The 20,033-nt window shown below is 38.6% G+C and overlaps 1 protein-coding gene across 13 annotated transcripts in view; it reads right to left on the bottom strand.

The window, feature by feature from the left end:
- The window catches only part of HDAC9 (histone deacetylase 9), a 1,049,156-nt gene that overhangs the window by 301,870 nt on the left and 727,253 nt on the right, over positions 1–20,033 (bottom strand). For all 13 annotated transcript variants that reach the window (XM_070787186.1, XM_070787187.1, XM_070787178.1 and 10 more), the window contains one exon: positions 8,551–8,731. In XM_070787186.1, coding sequence (XP_070643287.1) covers positions 8,551–8,731 — 181 coding nt within the window. The remainder of the gene's footprint in view (positions 1–8,550; positions 8,732–20,033) is intronic.

Below are 20,033 nucleotides of genomic sequence, written 5' to 3'. Positions count from 1 at the left end.
ACCTTCTATCAGTCAGAATGGCCATCATCAAAATGCCTACAAACGATAAATCCTGGAGAGGGTGTAGAGAAAAGAGAATCTACTATACTATTAGTGAGAATGTAAATTGCTGCAGCTACTATGAAAGACAGTATGGAGATTCCTTAAAAAAACAAAAGTAGAGTCACCATATGATCCAGTAATTCCAGTCCTAGGCATGTACCTGGATAAAACTTTACTTTGAAAAGATATATGTACCCCAAATGGAAAAGGAAATGGCAACCCACTCCAGTATTCTTGCCTGAGAAGTCCCATGGACAGAGGAGCCTGGTGGGCTACAGTCCGTGGGGTTGCAAAGAGTTGGGCACAACTGAGTGACCGAGCATGCATGCACTCCAATGTTCATAGCCGTGCTATTTACAATCGCCAAGACACAGAAGCAAGCTAAATGTTCATCAAGAGATAAATGGACAAAGAAGATGTACTGTATATATATGCAGATGACATCACCCTTATGGCAGAAAGTGAAGAGGAACTAAAAAGCCTCTTGATGAAAATGAAAGAGGAGAGTGAAAAAGTTGGCTTAAAGCTCAACATTCAGAAAACGAAGATCATGGCATCTGGTCCCATCACTTCATGGCAAATAGATGGGGAAACAGTGGAAACAGTGTCAGACTTTATTTTGGGGGGCTCCCAAATCACTGCAGATGGTGACTGCAGCCATGAAATTAAAAGACGCCTACTCCTTGGACAGAAAGTTATGACCAACCTAGATAGCATATTCAAAAGCAGAGACATTACTTTGCCAACAAAGGTCCGTCTAGTCAAGGCTATGGTTTTTCCAGTCATGTATGGATGTGAGAGTTGGACTGTGAAGAAAGCTGAGGGCCGAAGAATTGATGTTTTTGAACTGTGGTGTTGGAGAAGACTCTTGAGAGTCCCTTGGTCTGCAAGGAGGTCCAACCAGTGCATTCTAAAGGAGATCAGTTCTGGGTGTTCTTTGGAAGGACTAATGCTAAAGCTGAAACTCCAGTACTTTGGCCACCTCATGCAAAGAGTTGTTGTAAAAGACTCTGATGCTGGGAGGGATTGGGGGCAGGAGGAGAAGGGGACGACAGAGGATGAGATGGCTGGATGGCATCACTGACTCAATGGACATGAGTTTGGGTGAACCCCGGGAGTTGGTGATGGACAGGGAGGCCTGGCGTGCTGCGATTCATGGGGTCTCAAAGAGTCGGACACGACTGAGCGACTGAACTGAACTGTATATATAGACTTCCCAGGTGGCACAGTGATAAAGAATCGACCTACCTATGCAGGAAATGCAAGAGATGCAGGTTCAACCCCTGGGTCAGGAAGATCCCCTGGAGTAGGAAATGGCAACCAACTCCAGAATTCTTGCCTGGAAAATTCCATGGACAGAGAAGCCTGGCAGGCTGCCAGCCCATGGACTGCAAAGAGTCAGGGACACAACTGAGCACAGACACACAGACAGTGTATAAATACACCATAGAATTATTGCCCAGCCATAAAAAATAGGAAGGAAATAATGCCATTTGTGGCAACATGGATGAACTGAGAGATGGTCACCCTAACTGAAGTCAGACAAAGACAAATATCATATGTATCACTTATATGTGGAATCTAAAAATGGTACAAATGAACTTATTTACAAAACAGAAACACAGTCAGAAACACAGACACAGAAAACAAATTTATCATTACCAAAGGGGAAAGATAAGAGGAGGGATAAATTAGGAGTCTGAGATTATTGGATGCAAATTACTATATATAAAACAGCTGAAGTCCTGCTGTACAGTAGAGAAAACGAAAATTCCATATCTTACAATAAACTCTAACAAAAAAAAAGTCAGAAAACATATAACTGAGTCACTTGGCTCTACACCATAAACTAACATAACACTGTAAATCAACTATACCTCAAAAAACTCTTTTTTAAGTTTGAGTGAGGAGGAAAAAAAAAAACAAAAAACAAAAACTGGGCCTATGAGAATATGCTACAGAAATATAAAGGGAAACATAATTCCTACTACTTAGCTCAGTGAATTTGATTTACTATCAGATCAGATCAGATCAGTCGCTCAGTCGTGTCCGACTCTTTGCGACCCCATGAATCGCAGCATGCCAGGCCTCCCTGTCCATCACCAACTCCCGGAGTTCACTCAGACTCACGTCCATCGAGTCAGTGATGCCATCCAGCCATCTCATCCTCTGTTGTCCCCTTCTCTTCTTGCCCCCAATCCCTCTCAGCATCAGAGTCTTTTCCAACTATAGGAAGCAAAATAAGATTTTAGAAATTTGGGGGAATCCTCAAATGTCAGAAGACATTGGTCCTATAAAATAGGAGCCAAGAGCTGAAAGGAGAGACCAAGGTAAATTAATGAGTAAAAAGATGCATAAGGTAAACGAGGATGGCAAGAGAACTAAAACCACAGTGGCAAAATTAAAGTCTACTTTGGAGGCAACAAAAGAAGAATTCAAATTTCATAAAAAACCAGATCAATGCCATTAAATAAAAATTTAGATATGTTCAGAAAGTATGGAGATCAACGAATAGACAGTGATTGTTCTCAAGGAGGGGATCAGATTCATAGAATAATTGGAATAACTGAAACATTTATCCATAATAGAAAGAGACATGTACATGAGTATGTAACTGCAAATGCTCATAAGAATGATTTTATTTTGGATTAGTAGGATGAAGAAAATATACTGTGAGGCACCAGAAGAGAATGAACAGGCTGCCCACAAAGGAACACATACCAAGATGGTCCAGACTTCTCTTCATTGCTAAACTTAGACCTCTCCTTTTGAATATTAAATGCTTGAGCATTTAACCACACTTCCAGATTTTCAGACAAAAAAAATGTGTCCTAGTAAATCTGTGTCCAAGAATGTGTGAAGGTTGTAGGATGACTTTCTCAGGTATGAAAAAGCCACAAAATTTTTTTCTTCAAAAAAGATATATACATGTACATATACATATAACTAACATACATTAATATATATTTTAAAAATGTTATTATATAAGAAATAACTTATAATACAATATATATGTGACCAAGTTGATTTAGTCTCCTAAATAAAAAAAAGATAGCTATCTTATCATCTTCAGTGAGAATTAGATAGGCAAACATTGGAGGAACTTTTCAGGAGAAATTTCAGGCACATATATTTGAGGACAGTTAACTTTTATCTACCCAAATGAAATTAATCTCTGCATTCTAATGCAGGTGGTAACAATAGTTACTCTGAGATGTCTTAAAACACACACATAAACACACACATACACAAACACACATATGTATTTACAGATGTACACACGCATGCAGACATGAACACAAACATATAACTTTCCTTCACTGTCAGAGAGAGGCACATAGAAGAGGAAAAATGACTGGAAATAAATGTGTATTTTACTTATGGTTTTCTCTGGTGACAGAGTAACAGGTGATTCTCCCCTTACAGTTTTCCAGACTTACGAAATTGCTTCCAATGAACATTTTTTAATTAAAAAATATAAATGTCACCTCAAAATTTCATCTAACATACAAATAACCTTTTTTTGTACAGCTGCATGTGATTCACGTCTCTTTACTCTTGTTTCACTTGCATATTCATTTATTGTACAGCAGGCATATACACTGAGCTAGATCCTTGGGCTAGTCAGGTACCGCAGTGCTGGGGTCAGAGAGAAGAGGAAACACAATCTCTTCCCACACGGACAGCCCATTTTAACACAATCCCCAAAATAAATCAATTACAATCTTTGAGGGAAAAAAAATCCAGTTACGAGGGACCATAATTGATTTAATTTGGATTTAGCTGGCCAAACAAGGCTTCCTGAAGGAAGTAAGCTGTAAACTAAAACCTGGGGATTAACAAGAGCTTGCCTAACTTGGGAACATATCTTCATTAAAAGCAGAAACAAACAAAAAGACAGGGGAAGAGGCCACTTTTGCTATTCTCACACTTAAACATTCCAATGTATTTCACTTTCCGTTGTGATGTGCCACCCTCTAAACGTCCACTTAAAAATTCTTTGAACTATTTGTAATGGCTTTCACAAACACTGCTTTAGTTCAAACGCTACAATTCTACTTCTCATTAGACACTGACTAAAAAACTGATGGTATAAAAAAAGAATTTTCACAGATTATGCAAAGGAACCTAGTGCTGGGAGAAAGAAGAGCTTAAATGGTACTGGGTGATGGGGAAGCTAAAAGTCAACCAAATTTATCTGCTATTAAATTCGGTATCACTGAATTCCACTTGGCATAAACTAGCAAAGTGGCACAGTTGGCAAAGAATCCACCTGCCAATGCAGGAGACAAAAGAGATATAAGTTCGATCCCTGGGTCAGGAAGATCCCCTGGAGAGGGAATGGCAACCCACTCTGGTAGTCTTGCCTGGAGAATCCCATGGACAGAGGAGCCTGGTGGGCTTCATGTGTTGCAAAGAGTCAGACACAACTGGGCGTGCGTGCACACACACACAGCACAATTATATCATCTACTCTCAAAATCCTGTTGGGAGCCATGGCCAAGCCTCATTTCTCTCAGGAACAGCTGAGCAGAAAGGAAGACTATGGCAGAGAAAATGACAGGCATTGCCCTTTCCTTAGCCATCAGAATTCATACTAAACACCATGCCTTGGCTTTAGATAGAATGAAAAAAAGTACTCCTTAAATTCAATATGTAATAAACATTGAATTATTACTTATGGGGAGTCCAAGGTGGTGCTAGTGATAAAGAACCCACCTGCCAATGCAGGAGACATAAGAGGCATGGGTCCGATCCCTGGGTCAGGAAGATCCCCTGGAGGAGGGCATGGCAACCCACTCCAGATCTTGCCTGAAGAATCCCCATGGACAGTGGAGCCTGGCAGACTACAGTCCATGGGGTCACAGAGTTGAACACGACCGAAGTGACTGAGCATGCATGCATTATTACTTATATTCCAAAATGACAAAATGCATTTGAATATGTGGTAACCTGGCTCTACAACACACATTCTTCCTTGGTACAACAGAAGCTAAGTGATCCCCTGGCCATCCAGAAATATCCTCAGCCAGGCTCTCCATCGGGCCAGCAGGGAGGGGCTCCATCTTAGTTTGTTTCTTGGTCCATTCACGTTCTCACAGGAAGCAGACTAGAGACTTCATCTTCAACAACTGACTGAACTCAGACAACATTTCCCCCTTGGACCACTGCTTTGTTCTTTAGAAATATTAGGGTGGTGTGACTATCCCTTTGGCTATTGGGGATTACATGGAAGGTAAAGGTTTGAAAGGTGTGCCTTAAAAATTATGTGAGTTTAGTACAGAATAACTTCATAGTTGTTTCAAAATGTATAGCTGTTACAGAAGGAATTTAAGCAAATTGCATAACTTTATAACCTACTCTCTCTCTTCCTTACTTTCTACTGGAACAACCACTGAGTAAAGATTTATAACTTTCTTTGGGAAACAAAAGCTAAATATTCTCAAAGAACATGTGACTTCAAAGTGACTTAAATGTTACATTTTATTTTTATTTTTTGATGTATTTACAACAAATAGATATTAAAAAGCCAAAAGAAACGCCCTTAAAACATAAAAAATTTGTTTTCAAACATATCACAAGTGAAAGCCTTAAGAGTTCTCCTCTAAAGTAAGAGATCATTAGAAATACTAAGATGAATTTTGAGACCATGTGGACTGTAAGAGTATGCATGTTACAGGGGAAATTTAAGTTTGGATTAAAGCCAGAATAATATTTGGAAGAGCAGAGTGAAGATAGTACATTTCATTTCCTTTGGATTTGGAAAAGCACTAAATGAAAGTCACTAACCAAATATATATTTTTAGTCCCAGTGACGGTGGAGGGGCTATTAACAGACACATAAATTACATACTCTGCACGTTTTTAAAAGAATATTTAGTATTTTTATCCTAAGAATTTAAGTGTCAGGATGCAACATTCTTAAGGTAAATAAGACAATAAGGTTTTTCCTACTGAAGTATGTAACTTTGGAATCACTTAGTGAATCCTTACAGAGCAGTAATTGCAAAGTAACTTTCACTTTCAGTGTTTTCAAATTTGAGCTGGTAAATTCCTAAGTGTTTATGATTTACATGTACACATTATGTATATATACTGCAAATTAATATTTGTCGATTCAACTAAAATTTATTGAAAAGTTACTAAGTAGAAAATTCTGTATTTTTTAAAATGTAAGTTTATATAACTTCTCATTTAGGCCAGAAATGTGCCTCATCAGGTAGCTCAGTGGTAAAGAATCCAACTTCCAGTCCCAGAGATGCAGGAGATGTGGGTTTGATCCCTGTGTCTGCAAGATCCCCTGGAGCAGGGCATGGCAACCCACTCCAGCATTCCTGTCTGGAGAATCCCACAGACAGAGGAGCCCGGCGGGCTACAGTCCTTGAGGTCACAAAGAGCGGGACACAACTGAGCATGCGTGAACATGCACGTGTCTCATCACATACATTAAACATGAAAATAAACTCCACCTGATCTCCCTATTTGTGCTTGGAATATAACTTCTGATAAATACTAGGGTGTTGACATTATGGCAAAGAAACTAATCATGTGAAATGACCCAGTTTTCAGTTTGAAGCATTTGGTTATGTTTATGTCATGCTTGCATTATCTGGTTTGCAATCCACTCTTTCACCTGATTTTTTCCCCTAATTTTTGTCTGTGCTGCATGGCATGTGGGATCTTAGTTCCCTAACCAGAAATTGAATTCATGCCCCCTGCAGTGGAAGCACAGTGTCTTAACCACTGTACGGCTAGGGAAGTCCCTCGCCTGATTCTTTTAAGACCTACAAACCCTGTTCATTTGCAAAAACATGTTTTTCTCAAACTAGTAGGATCATTCTAATATTCAGAGAACTTGTTTCATTCATATGGAGTGAACATATAAAAGTAGAGGAAACCACAACATGTCAGGGAAGGGTCACCTCTCTTAACCAAGGAAAGAAATTATCAGTAGGGTTACAATAGTAGACAGCCACACACATGACTATTGAAACAGCATCACAAAACTTGATAATCAAGCTTGCTTTTAAAGTAAGGAAATGATTTGGAGTGAATGTAATTGGCATTACAATAGGATATCTGTGTCTCTGAAAGCTTATGGCTGAATACAAAACACTCTCAGTAAAAAGAACTGAGAAATAACTAATTCTTAAAGGCTACTGCTCTGACTACCTACAAAAAGTATTTCTCTACAGCATGTATCTGACTATGAGCAAAAATTCTCTTAAGAACAGGGATTGAACGAGGCATGACTGATCCAAGCAGCTTCCGCTGACCCTGGCTACAGTCCTGGGTTGCCTGGGATACCAGGACAGGTCTGTTTGTCCAAGAAATAGAGGGATCAGAAACAGTGGCTAACGTGGTGAGAGAAATATATCCAGATATATCCAGTCTGTAGCTCCTAGTATGGAATGCTGGCTCGTGGTGTAATACATTATAAAATGTAGCTCCTGAGCATACTTATCAAAGATGTCTGTCAAAGTTAAATAACCTGGTTGTTCCGTTCATTGACTTTTAAATAAAAGATGATATCAAGGCTTGGGAATGTGATTTTGGAAAAAGTATTTTAACTTTTCCAAGTACAAAGGGTTGCTTGAGGTCACAGAAGCCACAAAAACAAACCCTGAATCCTAAAAATTGAATCAAAAATAAATCAGATAACCTGTGAGAGACTCTAGCAGAAGGTACATCTGAATTCTCCCCTTGAGGCATCCATGTTCTGAGCCCTTAGGGCTAGAATATCTTTCATTTCATGGGCCACAGTTGAGAACATAGACCAAGAATGGGGTCCAGCAGACATAAAGGAATATTTATCCACATGCATATTTATGGTACAGCTCCTTTGTGAGAGAATAGTGCCCTTTTCTTGCGCGTGTTCCAGACCTGACCTTCCTTTGGCCTTGGAATTATCTGGTTTGTTTTCTTCTGTAGCCAGGTTCTGAAATATCAAACACAGCTGTAGGCAAAGGAAGAGGGTGGTCAGATAGCCCACCCATCGGTGCCATAATAAATGGAATTGGAACTGATGTATGTAGAATTAAACAAGGTTTGCCTTGGCACCACTGTCTCCTATGAGTCATTTGTATGAAAAGCCAGGACAAAACTCTGAAACAAACACAACAGCAAGAAAAACACACTGGAAGGGGGCACTCTTTCGAGTTGAGTGAAGTCGGCATCGTAAATTCCCTCGGGGCCAGAAGCACTGGAAGGAAGAGATGGTGAAGAATGTTGAGGGGATCTCTGGTTCCAGAAGGGACCCATGCACCTGTTGATGTGTTTTCCAGGCCCCTGAATGATAACAATTTATGAGGCTATTAATACTAAGCCCAAGATTTATCAGATGTGCTGCTTTGTCTTGTGGCCAATACAACGTCATAAAATTTGGGTTGCATTGGGTTAAAATGGAGCGTTCTGCCCTTGGAGTTATTCTGAGCATTTAAATCGCTTAATCCTGCAAAAACGGTGCATTCAGCCTGCCTATTAGGGAAAGTCTTTTGGGATTCTCACCAGTTGCAGAGCCGGGCCGGAGGGGGCGGTCCATTGCTGGGTGAGGTAACGTGGAGGCTGCAGGGGAGGAGTGGGTCTTGGAGACCAGACGCTCTTTCTCTAATCCCTCCATGCCCACAGGAGCCAGCTGAGCCTGGCGCACCGAGACTGCACGTGTGTGCTGGGGCTCCAAGAAGGACTGCTGCCAAGAAAAGAGCACAGAAGAGAGAAACATGAGGCCAGCACGCAGGGAGACACTGAGAGCGACATGTCAACAAATTAAGTTCATCAGGTCAGAGACATAATAAACGGTGTGAAGGAAAAAAAAATAGAGAAAGGGAGAAAAAAAACACGATCTAGTCAATAAATCCATTCAACAGATGTTTTCACACTGACGGCCAGGGCCTGCCTGCCTGGCTGAGGAGGAGGTGATGGCAGGAGGCCTGTCAGTTTGAACTGATTGAAAGAAACAGACCTTTAACCTCAAGAGGAACATCGACTTGGACTCATTTCCTACCTTGATACCAATGTTTTGAATACAGCCTGGAACTGTTACAATGGCAAAGTGGTAGAACAATTCAACTGTTTTCAAACCACCACCAAGACTCAATTTTGAAAACCCTATCCTGAATTCACTTCAAGTAATATTGTCAATGAAATTTTCAGGAGCCTAAATGTTGCCAATTACATGACTATATTTGACCACCTTCAGTCTTCATACAGGCTTCCCCAGTGGCTCAGATGGTAAAGAATCTGCCCTCCAGGCGGAAGACCTGAGTTCAGTCACTGGGTTGGGAAGATCCCCTGGGGAAGGGAATGGAGACCCACTCCAGTATTCTTGCCTGGGAAATCCCACGGACAGGGGATCCTGGTGAGCTGCATTCCATGGGGTCACAAAGAGTTGGATGTGACTGAGTGACTAGCACACACATAGACAGTCTTTGTATAATCGTACAGAATGACTTTTTCATACGCTGATGATATAATCCCAATACTATAAAAAAAAAACTGTTTCCTAAACAATGTTAAATACAATCTCAGTATTTAACAATATTGTCATACTTCATACGTCTCAACTTATCAAAGAGCCAGAATTGGAAGCTCCTGAAAGATTCACTGGACCTATTCCTCTGTCCCCCCAAAAAAGACAATCTCTAAAACAGAGACAGGCACTATCTCTGTTTAACTTAACTAAATTAAACTACAGTTTAACTATCAATATTACACCCTAAATAGGTCCTCTCTCCTCAGCATCAGGCAATTCATAACCTTTGTATTGATTTTTATGTTTCCTGCCTTTTCTATATTCCAATTAGACATGAAAAGCAGCTCAACAGTGATACAAAAGATGATCACCTCTCATGCCACGGATAAGGAAACTAATACTCCAAAAGGTTAACAAAGCCTTCTAAACACAAGACCAATTTCTAGCATTTTAAAAATCTACCTGCTCTTCTGCTTCTTCAAGCATGCACGGTTTCAAGACTGGAAGCAGATGTCACCTCTCCTTAGTAAATCCCCAGCCTAACATTCCTGTTAGAATGGTTGCTCCTCTAGTACAAGGCTGGGCACATCCTTTGAATCCAAAGTATTCATTTAATGAGCATGCTAACAAGTCTAACTACAATATGACTGTATTCAATGCATGTTACATGGCTTTATGTCATTGTGATTTTCTCTGTATGAGTTAATGCTGTATATACATGTGTCATGAATATGAATATATATTTAGTTATAGACCATAGACAGATTTCCCAATTTGGAAAAAAGAATCATTAAAAATTAACTTTAAAATAAGCTCTAAGTAATGATGTGTATATGATGTTATTTCTGTTTTGCTCTGAAAAATAACTGAACCATCAATCAACTGGAAGGTATTTGTCACATCAGCAGGCCCTGGGCATGTGCTTTGATGTTTAGAATGATTTGGCCAAGATCTAGTCCTAGTTAACAATAGTCGTAACACTTCTAAAGTCTCTAGATCTCTTGCTTTCTTGAGTATCTCCATGTGCAATTCCCTAAGGAAACAGCAGTAGGGTTGGCACAGTCTCTCCTCTCATGGAACTTACAGAGGACATGCAAATGTGCAATTAGGTCTTTGGGAGTTTTCTATGGGAAAATGAGCTCTTCTGCATAGGATCTAAAGTGCCTGGGTACATATATACCTAGATGTTTGTAATGTCCACCCCTTCTGTTTCTATTACTGTACAATTCAAACTAATGCAAAAGGCCCTTGATTAACTATCCTAATTCAAAAATCAACCCATCCTATTCTTTCCTGCAAGAACTCTCTTCCTAAAGCTCTACTAATAAGCACAAAGGTGACAGAAAGTCTGTGCAGGTAAAGCAAAGTTTGAAGAGCCTCCCCAGGCTGTCATCTAGGTTCTCGATGCACGCAGTGTGTTCGGTCACTTCAGTCATGTCTGACTCTTTACGACCCCATGGACTGTAGCCCGCCAGGCTCCTCTGACCATGGGATTCCCCAGGCAAGAATACCGGAGTGAGTTGCCATGTCCTCCTCTAGGGGGTCTTTCTGACCCAGGGATCGAACCCATGTCTCCTACGCCTCCTGCATTGGCAGGTGGGTTCTTTACCACTCGTGCCCCCTGGGAAGCCCAGGTTCTCCCTGACCTGACACCAACCTGAATTTCAATGTTAGCTCTTCTATTCCTTCTTCAGGTTCTAGCTCAAATTCCTACCTACTGTTTAACAAATACCATCCTCAGGGTTGTATTCTTTCATGGGCTCTTTCCTCTATAAAAAATACTAAACATTGCCTTTTATGCTAAGATCAGCATACATTGGAATCATTATTATAATATCTATTTTTTCTTCTGATAAAAACTAACATTTAAAATATTTTGTGGGTACCTTAGAATATAGTGGGTTCTGGGCACAGTGTCTGCTGTGTCTAATGGACATATTGGCCCTGATTGTCCGTGCTTCCAATCTTTTCTGTGTCACCTGCTCTGGGTGTGTCCATGAGGCTTCACATTCAGCAACCGTTCACCTCCTCTAAAGTCCATGTCAAATCTTATCGCAAACCTTTTAAACTCACATGTTATACATGCTTTTCCTCTCCACTCTATTTCTCTCTTTCCCTGCCATCATCTTTTATGTATTAGAGTTACTGCATGCAGTAACTAGTTATTGAGCTCATACCCTGAGCCAGACACGTTGCTGGTGTGTTGAGCCTTTTTAATGTTTATCATCTAGTGAGGAGACAGATACTAAATATTTCTAAGTATAATGCAATTATAAATATGAGTGCTATATGGGAAAAAGAGTACCACGGAAAACTTTAAAGAAGAATATGATTTAGAGGTTGAGGGAACTTTCTTTAAGCAAATCACATTTAATGTGAGATGTAAAGAATAAACTGAATTGGCCAGATGAATGGGGCCAAGGATCTAGATATGTTTTGCGGGGGAGGGGAAAAGAAATCAACCAGAGATTGGATCTAATCCACCTGTGAACTTATTTTCTGCTCCATTTTATGTCTTTTCTTATATTTCTTATATTTAGCCTTAAGGCTAAATATGTATTTGTGCATTAAAAATAGTAACACAAACTTGGCAGTTAGAGGCCATGCTATTTTTTCAATAACATAACCATGTTTTAGATCACTGGAGTTACTAAATACTTTCTCTCTTAAAGAATAGCTCAGTACTCTAAGAGTTCATGTAAACACCACCACCTTCTTTGGTTCTTTCTTCGTAAAGCATACTCATTGCTTTACTTGGACTTCACAGGGACCTCTGAGATAATGGAATAATAATTTGATAACTCATAACATCACTTTCACTTTTATGCATTGGAGAAGGAAGTGGCAACCCACTCCTTTTTAATGTTTATCATTTAGTGAAGAGACAGATACTAAATATTTCTAAGTATAATGCAATTATAAATGTGAGTGCTATATGGGAAAAAGAGTACCACGGAAAACTTTAAAGAAGAATATGATTTAGATTAAAAAGAACCAGGAAATGTTCTTGCCTGGAGAATCCCAGGGATGGGGGAGCCTGTTGAGCTGCTGTCTATGGGGTTGCACAGAGTCGGACACGACTGAAGCAACTTAGCAGCAGCAGCAGCAGCAGTAGCAACTCATAACCATGATACATACGTTACATCTCAGTATGGAACTTCACAACCAGGCAAGCAAAATCCTAGTTATCCAACTTCTACTATTAGGAAAATGGCAATATAAGTAAGAAACAAACTTGTTCAATAGTATTCATCACATATAAGAGTTCATCCAATATCTATTATGCATGACAGATGGGAAACAGACCCCATGATGGGGTGAATAGTCAGGAAAGTGAATTAAACATGGCTCCTGATCTTATGGGTTGACACCCCAAATTCAAGTACTTTATCCATGATTAGTAAGTATCATAAGGATGTGAGCTTCACACACTGACTCATGTATTTCCACATATACACTAGGTGTTAATAAATATATGGTGAATAAACACGTGAATAGAAAGGAGATACTAAGCTATCCTTAAGATCTCACTATAAGGATAAAACAAGAAAGCATATTATAAGCAATCATAATATAAAAAGCCAAGGAATGGTTAATGGAAACATAAAAAAATAGAGAACAGACATAAGAATTATCTAATACAATTCTCTGAAGTTACTCAGTGATGGAGCCAAGAGCTGAGGGAAGGGACTGATTTGAGAATTTTTTTTTTTTTCCTCTGTACTTTCATGTGATTTCCAAACGTTATGCCTATCACCTATATTAAAACTTTAATTAACAAAAATGGCAAATGTTAATTTAAAATAAATAGCTGAGCCTTTCAAACACTTCATTAGGACAGACTCATAATCACTGGTTCTAAGAGCAGCCATGGGTCAAGAATTTTTGAACTTTCTGTCAAAAAAGGACTATAAAACAGAAACATTTATTCATTTTCAAAAGAGTGGACTATAGTTATACACCCTTACAAATAAAGTATAGCTTTTAATGTACAGGATGAATTTTGACAATCCGGTAAGGCACAGATTATTATGGTACATGCTGCTGCTAAGTCGCTTCAGTCATGTCCGACTCTGTGCGACCCCATAGACGGCAGCCCACCAGGCTCCCCCGTCCCTGGGATTCTCCAGGCAAGAACATTGGAGTGGGTTGCCATTTCCTTCTCCAATGCATGAAAGTGAAAAGTGAAAGTGAAGTGGCTCAGTCGTGTCCGACTCTTCGCAACCCCATGGACTGCAGCCCACCAGGCTCCTCCGTCCATGGGATTTTCCAGGCAAGAGTGCTGGAGTGGGGTGCCATTGCCTTCTCCGATTATGGTACATATTAGTGACCAAAACATCACAAAACAGCAGGCACTTTGATTTCAGATGCGTGTTACTTCTCACCCAGAGAAAATTTCCCTTCTCCATGAGACCGAAAACTGAGATAGCATTTTCATAGCTAAAACTGAAGTGTTTCATTAAACATTTTTTAACAAGAGATAATTTTGTTCATGGCTATTTTCCATACTCCCAAGTAAGGACAAAAATGCATGTTTTTCTCTTGCATCATCAGAAAAATAAAATGTCTAACAGTTTAGAACAGAGTGCTACTAAAAATTCTGTTGATATCGAAATCAATCTTTCATCTATTGAGTGCCTCTGGAAAATATGTCATGCTCAATGAGTGAATAATAAACATGCTCTCATCCCTCCAAAAAGCATTCTTGTTTAAAATATTTTTTTAAATACATGTATTATTTTCAGATTGTTTCTTATGCATATACAGACTTTGGTTCTTTCAGATGATTTAACTATGAGCTTTGTTTTGATTGGTTATTTTGCCAAACTGTAATTCAGGGACATTCTCTCAGGCTACCGAGATGTGTTATACAATCTTTCCTCTATGAAGTAGCGTAAGGCCACTATACCTGAGCATCACCTGTCTCCCATCACTGATAAAGGCTTCCAATTACTTTCACAGAACAGTTATTATGTGCCCATTTTATAAATTCTTCAGTGATGTAGCAAGACATCAATGTCATTAGGGCCTAGGCCTTTCTAAACTGTGGTAAATAAACACTGCGATCTATTTGGAAAGAGGGTCCCCGTATAGAAGTCTGTATGGCAAGCACGCTGTTCTTGCTTAAAGCTGAGTCTCTGGGAGTGGCTTGCTAATGGAGATTATGAGGTGATAAAGCCCTGGGTTGAGGAGATTCAAGGTTCTAATTTTTGGTAACAGCAGTGATTTTTAAATTTTGTTTCTGTTTGGTTTATTTTGCTTTCTTGCTGCCACTGCTCAGGGACCTATTTTATGGCTTCTGGGTTTTCACTTTGTTCTGGATGGTTACATTTGCTTCCAGACATACTGCTCTTTGTTTGCTATAATCAATATCACCATGCCATTTTAGAAAAGCAAATACAAAAATCATATATTACAGTTTAATCTTTGAAATGATCAAAATTAAATATTTGAGTTGGTTTAATAAAAGATGTGACCTAAAAACAAAAGAAAAAGATCATGGGAAAATAATTTTTAAAAATACTAAAATTCAGTTTTTAAAGACTTTTATTTAAAGCCTATATGTTATTCCTTGTTTGGCATGATGAGAAAATTCTATTTTCTTTTTGTTTTTCAGTGTTTTGAATTTAAGAAGTCTTGCTTTTACAGAATTAGAATCATAAATATCCCTAGAGCTTATCTTGTAAGATGCCAAGGGCAAGTGGGAATTTACATGTTCTAAAGTCTTTGCAGCCCTTGGACTGCAAGGAGATCCAACCAGTGCATTCTAAAGGAGATCAGTCCTGGGTGTTCTTTGGAAGGAATGATGCTAAAGCTGAAACTCCAGTACTTTGGCCACCTCATGGGAAGAGTTGACTCATTGGAAAAGACTCTGATGCTGGGAGGGATTGGGGGCAGGAGGAAAAGGGGACAACAGAGGATGAGATGGCTGGATGGCATCACCGACTGGATAGACGTGAGTTTGAGTGAACTTCGGGAGCTGGTGATGGACAGGGAGGCCTGGCATGCTTCAATTCATGGGGTCGCAAGGAGTCAGACACGACTGAGTGACTGAACTGAACTGAAAGTCTTTGTATTATTCAGTATGGGTGTAGAAATACTGGTTAACTTTAGACTTTTAAAAACTAAACATGCATGTTAATAATTTAAAAGTAGCTATTAAATAAATAGAAATAATATGTGTAACACTAAAGTAGACAAACATTTTTGAGAAAGAGACAAAACCTAGAAGTAATCAGTCTAAAAAAAGTGGAAGAAAAAAAATGAAGCATTGAAAAGGCTGTACAAATATAATTCACAAAATAAGATGCTAGAAACAAATTCCCACACATCACTAAACACAGTTGATGTGAATACTCAATTTACCAATTATTAATAAAACATGAAGACAGCCAAATTGAATCTCAAAAATAGAAAGGCTAAATTCTCTGGCAGACCAAGATCAAATTAAAGATTCTATGAAGTCACAGGGGCTTCCCTAGTAGTTCAGTTGGTAAAGAATCTGCCTGCAATGCAGGAGACCCAGGTTTGATTCCTGGGTTGGGAAGATCCACTGGTGAAGGGATAGGCTACCCACTCCAGTATTCTTGGACTTCCCTTGTGGCTCAGCTGGTAAAGAATCTGCCTGCAATGTGAGGGACCTGGGTTTGATCCCTGGGTGGGGAAGATCCCCTGGAGAAGTGAAAGGCTAGGCCTGGAGAATTCCATGGACTCTACTAGTCCCTGGAGTCACAAAGACATGAGAAAATAATAACAGTAACAACAAAAAGTAGTAAAAGCCTTGAGCCACCATGTTAGAACCAGACAAAATAGATTTTTATGGGGAAAATACTAGAGATCACATAGGGGTGTAAAAAATAATACAAAAGTTCAATTAACCGAAAAACAATTCTAAACTAGTAACATGGGTCCACACATAAAAAGTGTAAATTGGCAGAAGCACAAAGAAAAATCAACATCGTGGAAGATTATAGCAAATGGTAGCAAAATGAGTGGGGTTTCCTTGCTGAAATGGTGAAATACTGAATTGCGAAATGTTAAAATTTGCAGCCAATAAATATACATTCTTTCAAGCACACATGTAACAATTGCAAAATTGACCAATACAATAAAGCAAGTGTCAACAAACTTAAAAGCATTAATATTTACAATGGAATAATATTCAGCTTTTAGAGGAAAGGGCTTCACCTGATGGCTCAGAGGTTAAAGCATCTGCCTGCAATGTGGGAGACCTGGGTTCGATCCCTGGGTCAGGAAGATCCCCTGGAGAAGGAAATGGGAACCTACTCCAGAATTCTTGCTGGAGAATCCCATGGACGGAGGAGCCTGGTGGGCTACAGTCCACAGGGTCACAAAGAGTTGGACACAACTGAGCAACTTCACTTTCACTTTGTTTAGAGGAAAGAAATTCTGACATATACTATAACATGGATAAACCTTAAATACATCATGCAAAGAGAAATAAGCCAGTTACATAGGACAAATACTGTGCAGTTTCACTTATACAATACACTGCTAAATCTCTTCAGTCATGTCTGACTCTGTGTGACCCCATAGGCGGCAGCCCACCAGGCTTCCCCATCCCTGGGATTCTCCAGGCAAGAACACTGGAGTGGGTTGCCACTGCCTTCTCCAATGCAGGAAAGTGAAAAGTGAAAGTGAAGTCGCTCAGTCGTGTCCGCCTCTTCTCGACCCCATGGACTGCAGCCTTCCAGGCTCCTCCATCCATGGGATTTTCCATGCAAGAGTACTGGAGTGGGGTGCCATTGCCTTCTCCGCCAACTCTTAGCTAGAATAATTAAATCCATACAGACAGAAAGCAGGATGGTGGTTGCCAGGAGCTGGGAAGAAGAGAGTTACTGTTTAATGGGTACAGTTTCAATTCGGGAAGATGAAAACATTCTAGGATTCTAGAGGTGGATGGGGATGATGGCTGAATAACAATGTGAATTTACTTGATGCCACTGAATCTTACATTAAAAAATGATTAAATGGTGAGTAATTTATTATATTTTACTGAAAAAAAGAGGAACTAATATTATTCAGATCATATATGTTGACCATATTAGTCAGAGATGTAAACTAGGTAGATGAAAAGATACACTATGTTCTGTGAAAAAATCATTATCATAACGATACCAGTTTTTCCCAAATGAATTTATAATTTCTGGTATGTTTCAGATGATCCTAAATTTTGCATACAAGCACAAAGGCAGAGAAAAGCCAGCAAGTTTTGAAAATAAAGAACAAGTTGGGGAGACAGATCCAGCTAGATATCTATACATACTAAAAGCTAAATTATTAAGACATATTTGCACAAGAACAGATTAATGGAACAGAATAGAGAGCCTATAAGCAGACCCATGAGTATATAGAAACTCGTCATATACAAGAGAGAGGATCTACAGAGTAGCAGGTAAACAAAGAATGTCAATCAACAAATGATGTTGGGGACACAGGTTACCCATTAACGGAACAATGAATTTAGATAATTACCTAACACTACATGCAAAGAACTAAGAGTGGATTAAAAACTGAAATGCAAAATGCACAATTTTTAAAGTTTTATGAAAAAAGATGGAGAATACCTTTCTAAACTTATAGGAGGAAAGAAATTCAAATACTTCTGTTTTTTATGAGCCAGAAAAACACAAGCCAGAAATTAGATTAAAATCTTTGCAAAACATAGAATAAAGCAACGTTTAACATCTACATTATGTATACAACAATAACCACTTTATGCTCATCAGACTGATCAGAAATTTAAAACTCTGATGATAACCAAACATCATTGAAAATACAGAGCAAGAGAAACTCACAGACTGCTTGTAGACGAATAGATTGTTATAACCACCTTAAAGAACAGTGGGCTAATATTCAGTAACAGTGAAGACGGACAGCAAACCTACTGTACAATTGGTGAGTGAAAAAGCAAAAACTGTATATGAAGTCAATTATGTAAGTTTAAAAACATACAAATTAGTATACATTGTTTAAATACATGTAAGTGTAATAAAAATATAAAGAAATGTACAGGAAAAACAAAAAGCAAATTTAGAAAAGAAGAAATGGGAGGGGGATGAAATAGGGAGGAGATTGAACTTTATATATATATTATTTCTACTTATCTCTGAAACTGGATGTTCATTATTATAATCTTCATTATTTTCTCTGTATTAATAATACATCAAAAATAAACTTAAAATGCTTAATAAATGGGTACATATAAAACACCAATATTATTATAACATAAAATTGGTTTTATTGGAAAGACTAAGATGTTTTAGGGAAGGAACAAAGATTTATTGGAAAATACAAAAAAAGTGAGAAAAAAAGAAAAAGTAAAAGTAGATGAGAAAATAAATATGAAAAATATATTTTTTACTAAGTACACTAATTTACTTCTAGATCATATATTCATAAGATGTCAATTAATTTGTACTACAGTGCACTGATAATATAAAATGTGTACATTTCAAGTATATTTTGTCTTTAGAATTTCAACATATTATCATTAAGTTCACCTCAATGAGAAAACAATGACACCTAAAGGACTGAGAAATTTGTCCTTTTACATGCAAAATAATGTAAACTGGAAACTTGAGATGACAATTCTGGAACAGAAGAAGAAACAAATTTAAATAGGCAAACAAAAACTAAAGAAACATAAAGACACTTAGAAACAATTATTTCTAACTACTGATAATACAATTGATTTACTGTTAGAACAGGGTGACTGAGATGAAGTTTCAGAGAAAATCTACTCTTCTGGAGATGTTACTGAGTATGTACCAGTAATTCAATATTACCTGGGGGCTTGAAGTAGGGGTGAGCCACTGGCTGATGACATTTGGCTAAAACCTTATATAGTGCAGAACAGAACCCAAATATGGTACCTGAGAGCAGTGATCTCCAAAGTTTGGCATAAACATGAATCCAGCGAGTGAAGAAGCTTTTACTCATATTTAATTTTTAAATAAAAACACAAGAAAGCAAATTAGATATAATAATATTGGATAAATGGATAGACTGTAGCATTTACACCTAGTCCCTGCATCAAGGATCATATAGCACAAACTCTGTCAGATATCCAAAGGCAGGAAGGAAAGTCTGATTTCAAACTTTAATACACAGTTAGGCAATGGCACCCCAATCCTGTACTCTTGCCTGGAAAATCCCATGGATGGAGGAGCCTGGTGGGCTGCAGTCCATGGGGTCGCTGAGGGTTGGACACGACTGAGCAACTTCACTTTCACTTTATAGTAATCAAAGTAGTATGCATAAGGATAGACATCTAGAATTGGAATTGAGTTGAAAATCCTGAAATAAACTCTCATATTTATGGCCAACTGATTTTCACCAAGGGTGCCAAGAAAATTCAAAAGGGAAAGTAGAATCTTTCAACAAATGGAGCTGGGACAACTATGAATCTATGAGCAAAAGAATGCATCTGAACCCCTTCCTCACACCAAACACAAAATGTCCAAATGGATCACAGGATATAAGAGCTAAAACTATA

This window comes from Bos indicus, chromosome 4, assembly GCF_029378745.1.
Source record: "Bos indicus isolate NIAB-ARS_2022 breed Sahiwal x Tharparkar chromosome 4, NIAB-ARS_B.indTharparkar_mat_pri_1.0, whole genome shotgun sequence".
Lineage (NCBI taxonomy): Eukaryota > Metazoa > Chordata > Mammalia > Artiodactyla > Bovidae > Bos > Bos indicus.
This window is presented reverse-complemented; position numbering and strand designations above follow the sequence as displayed.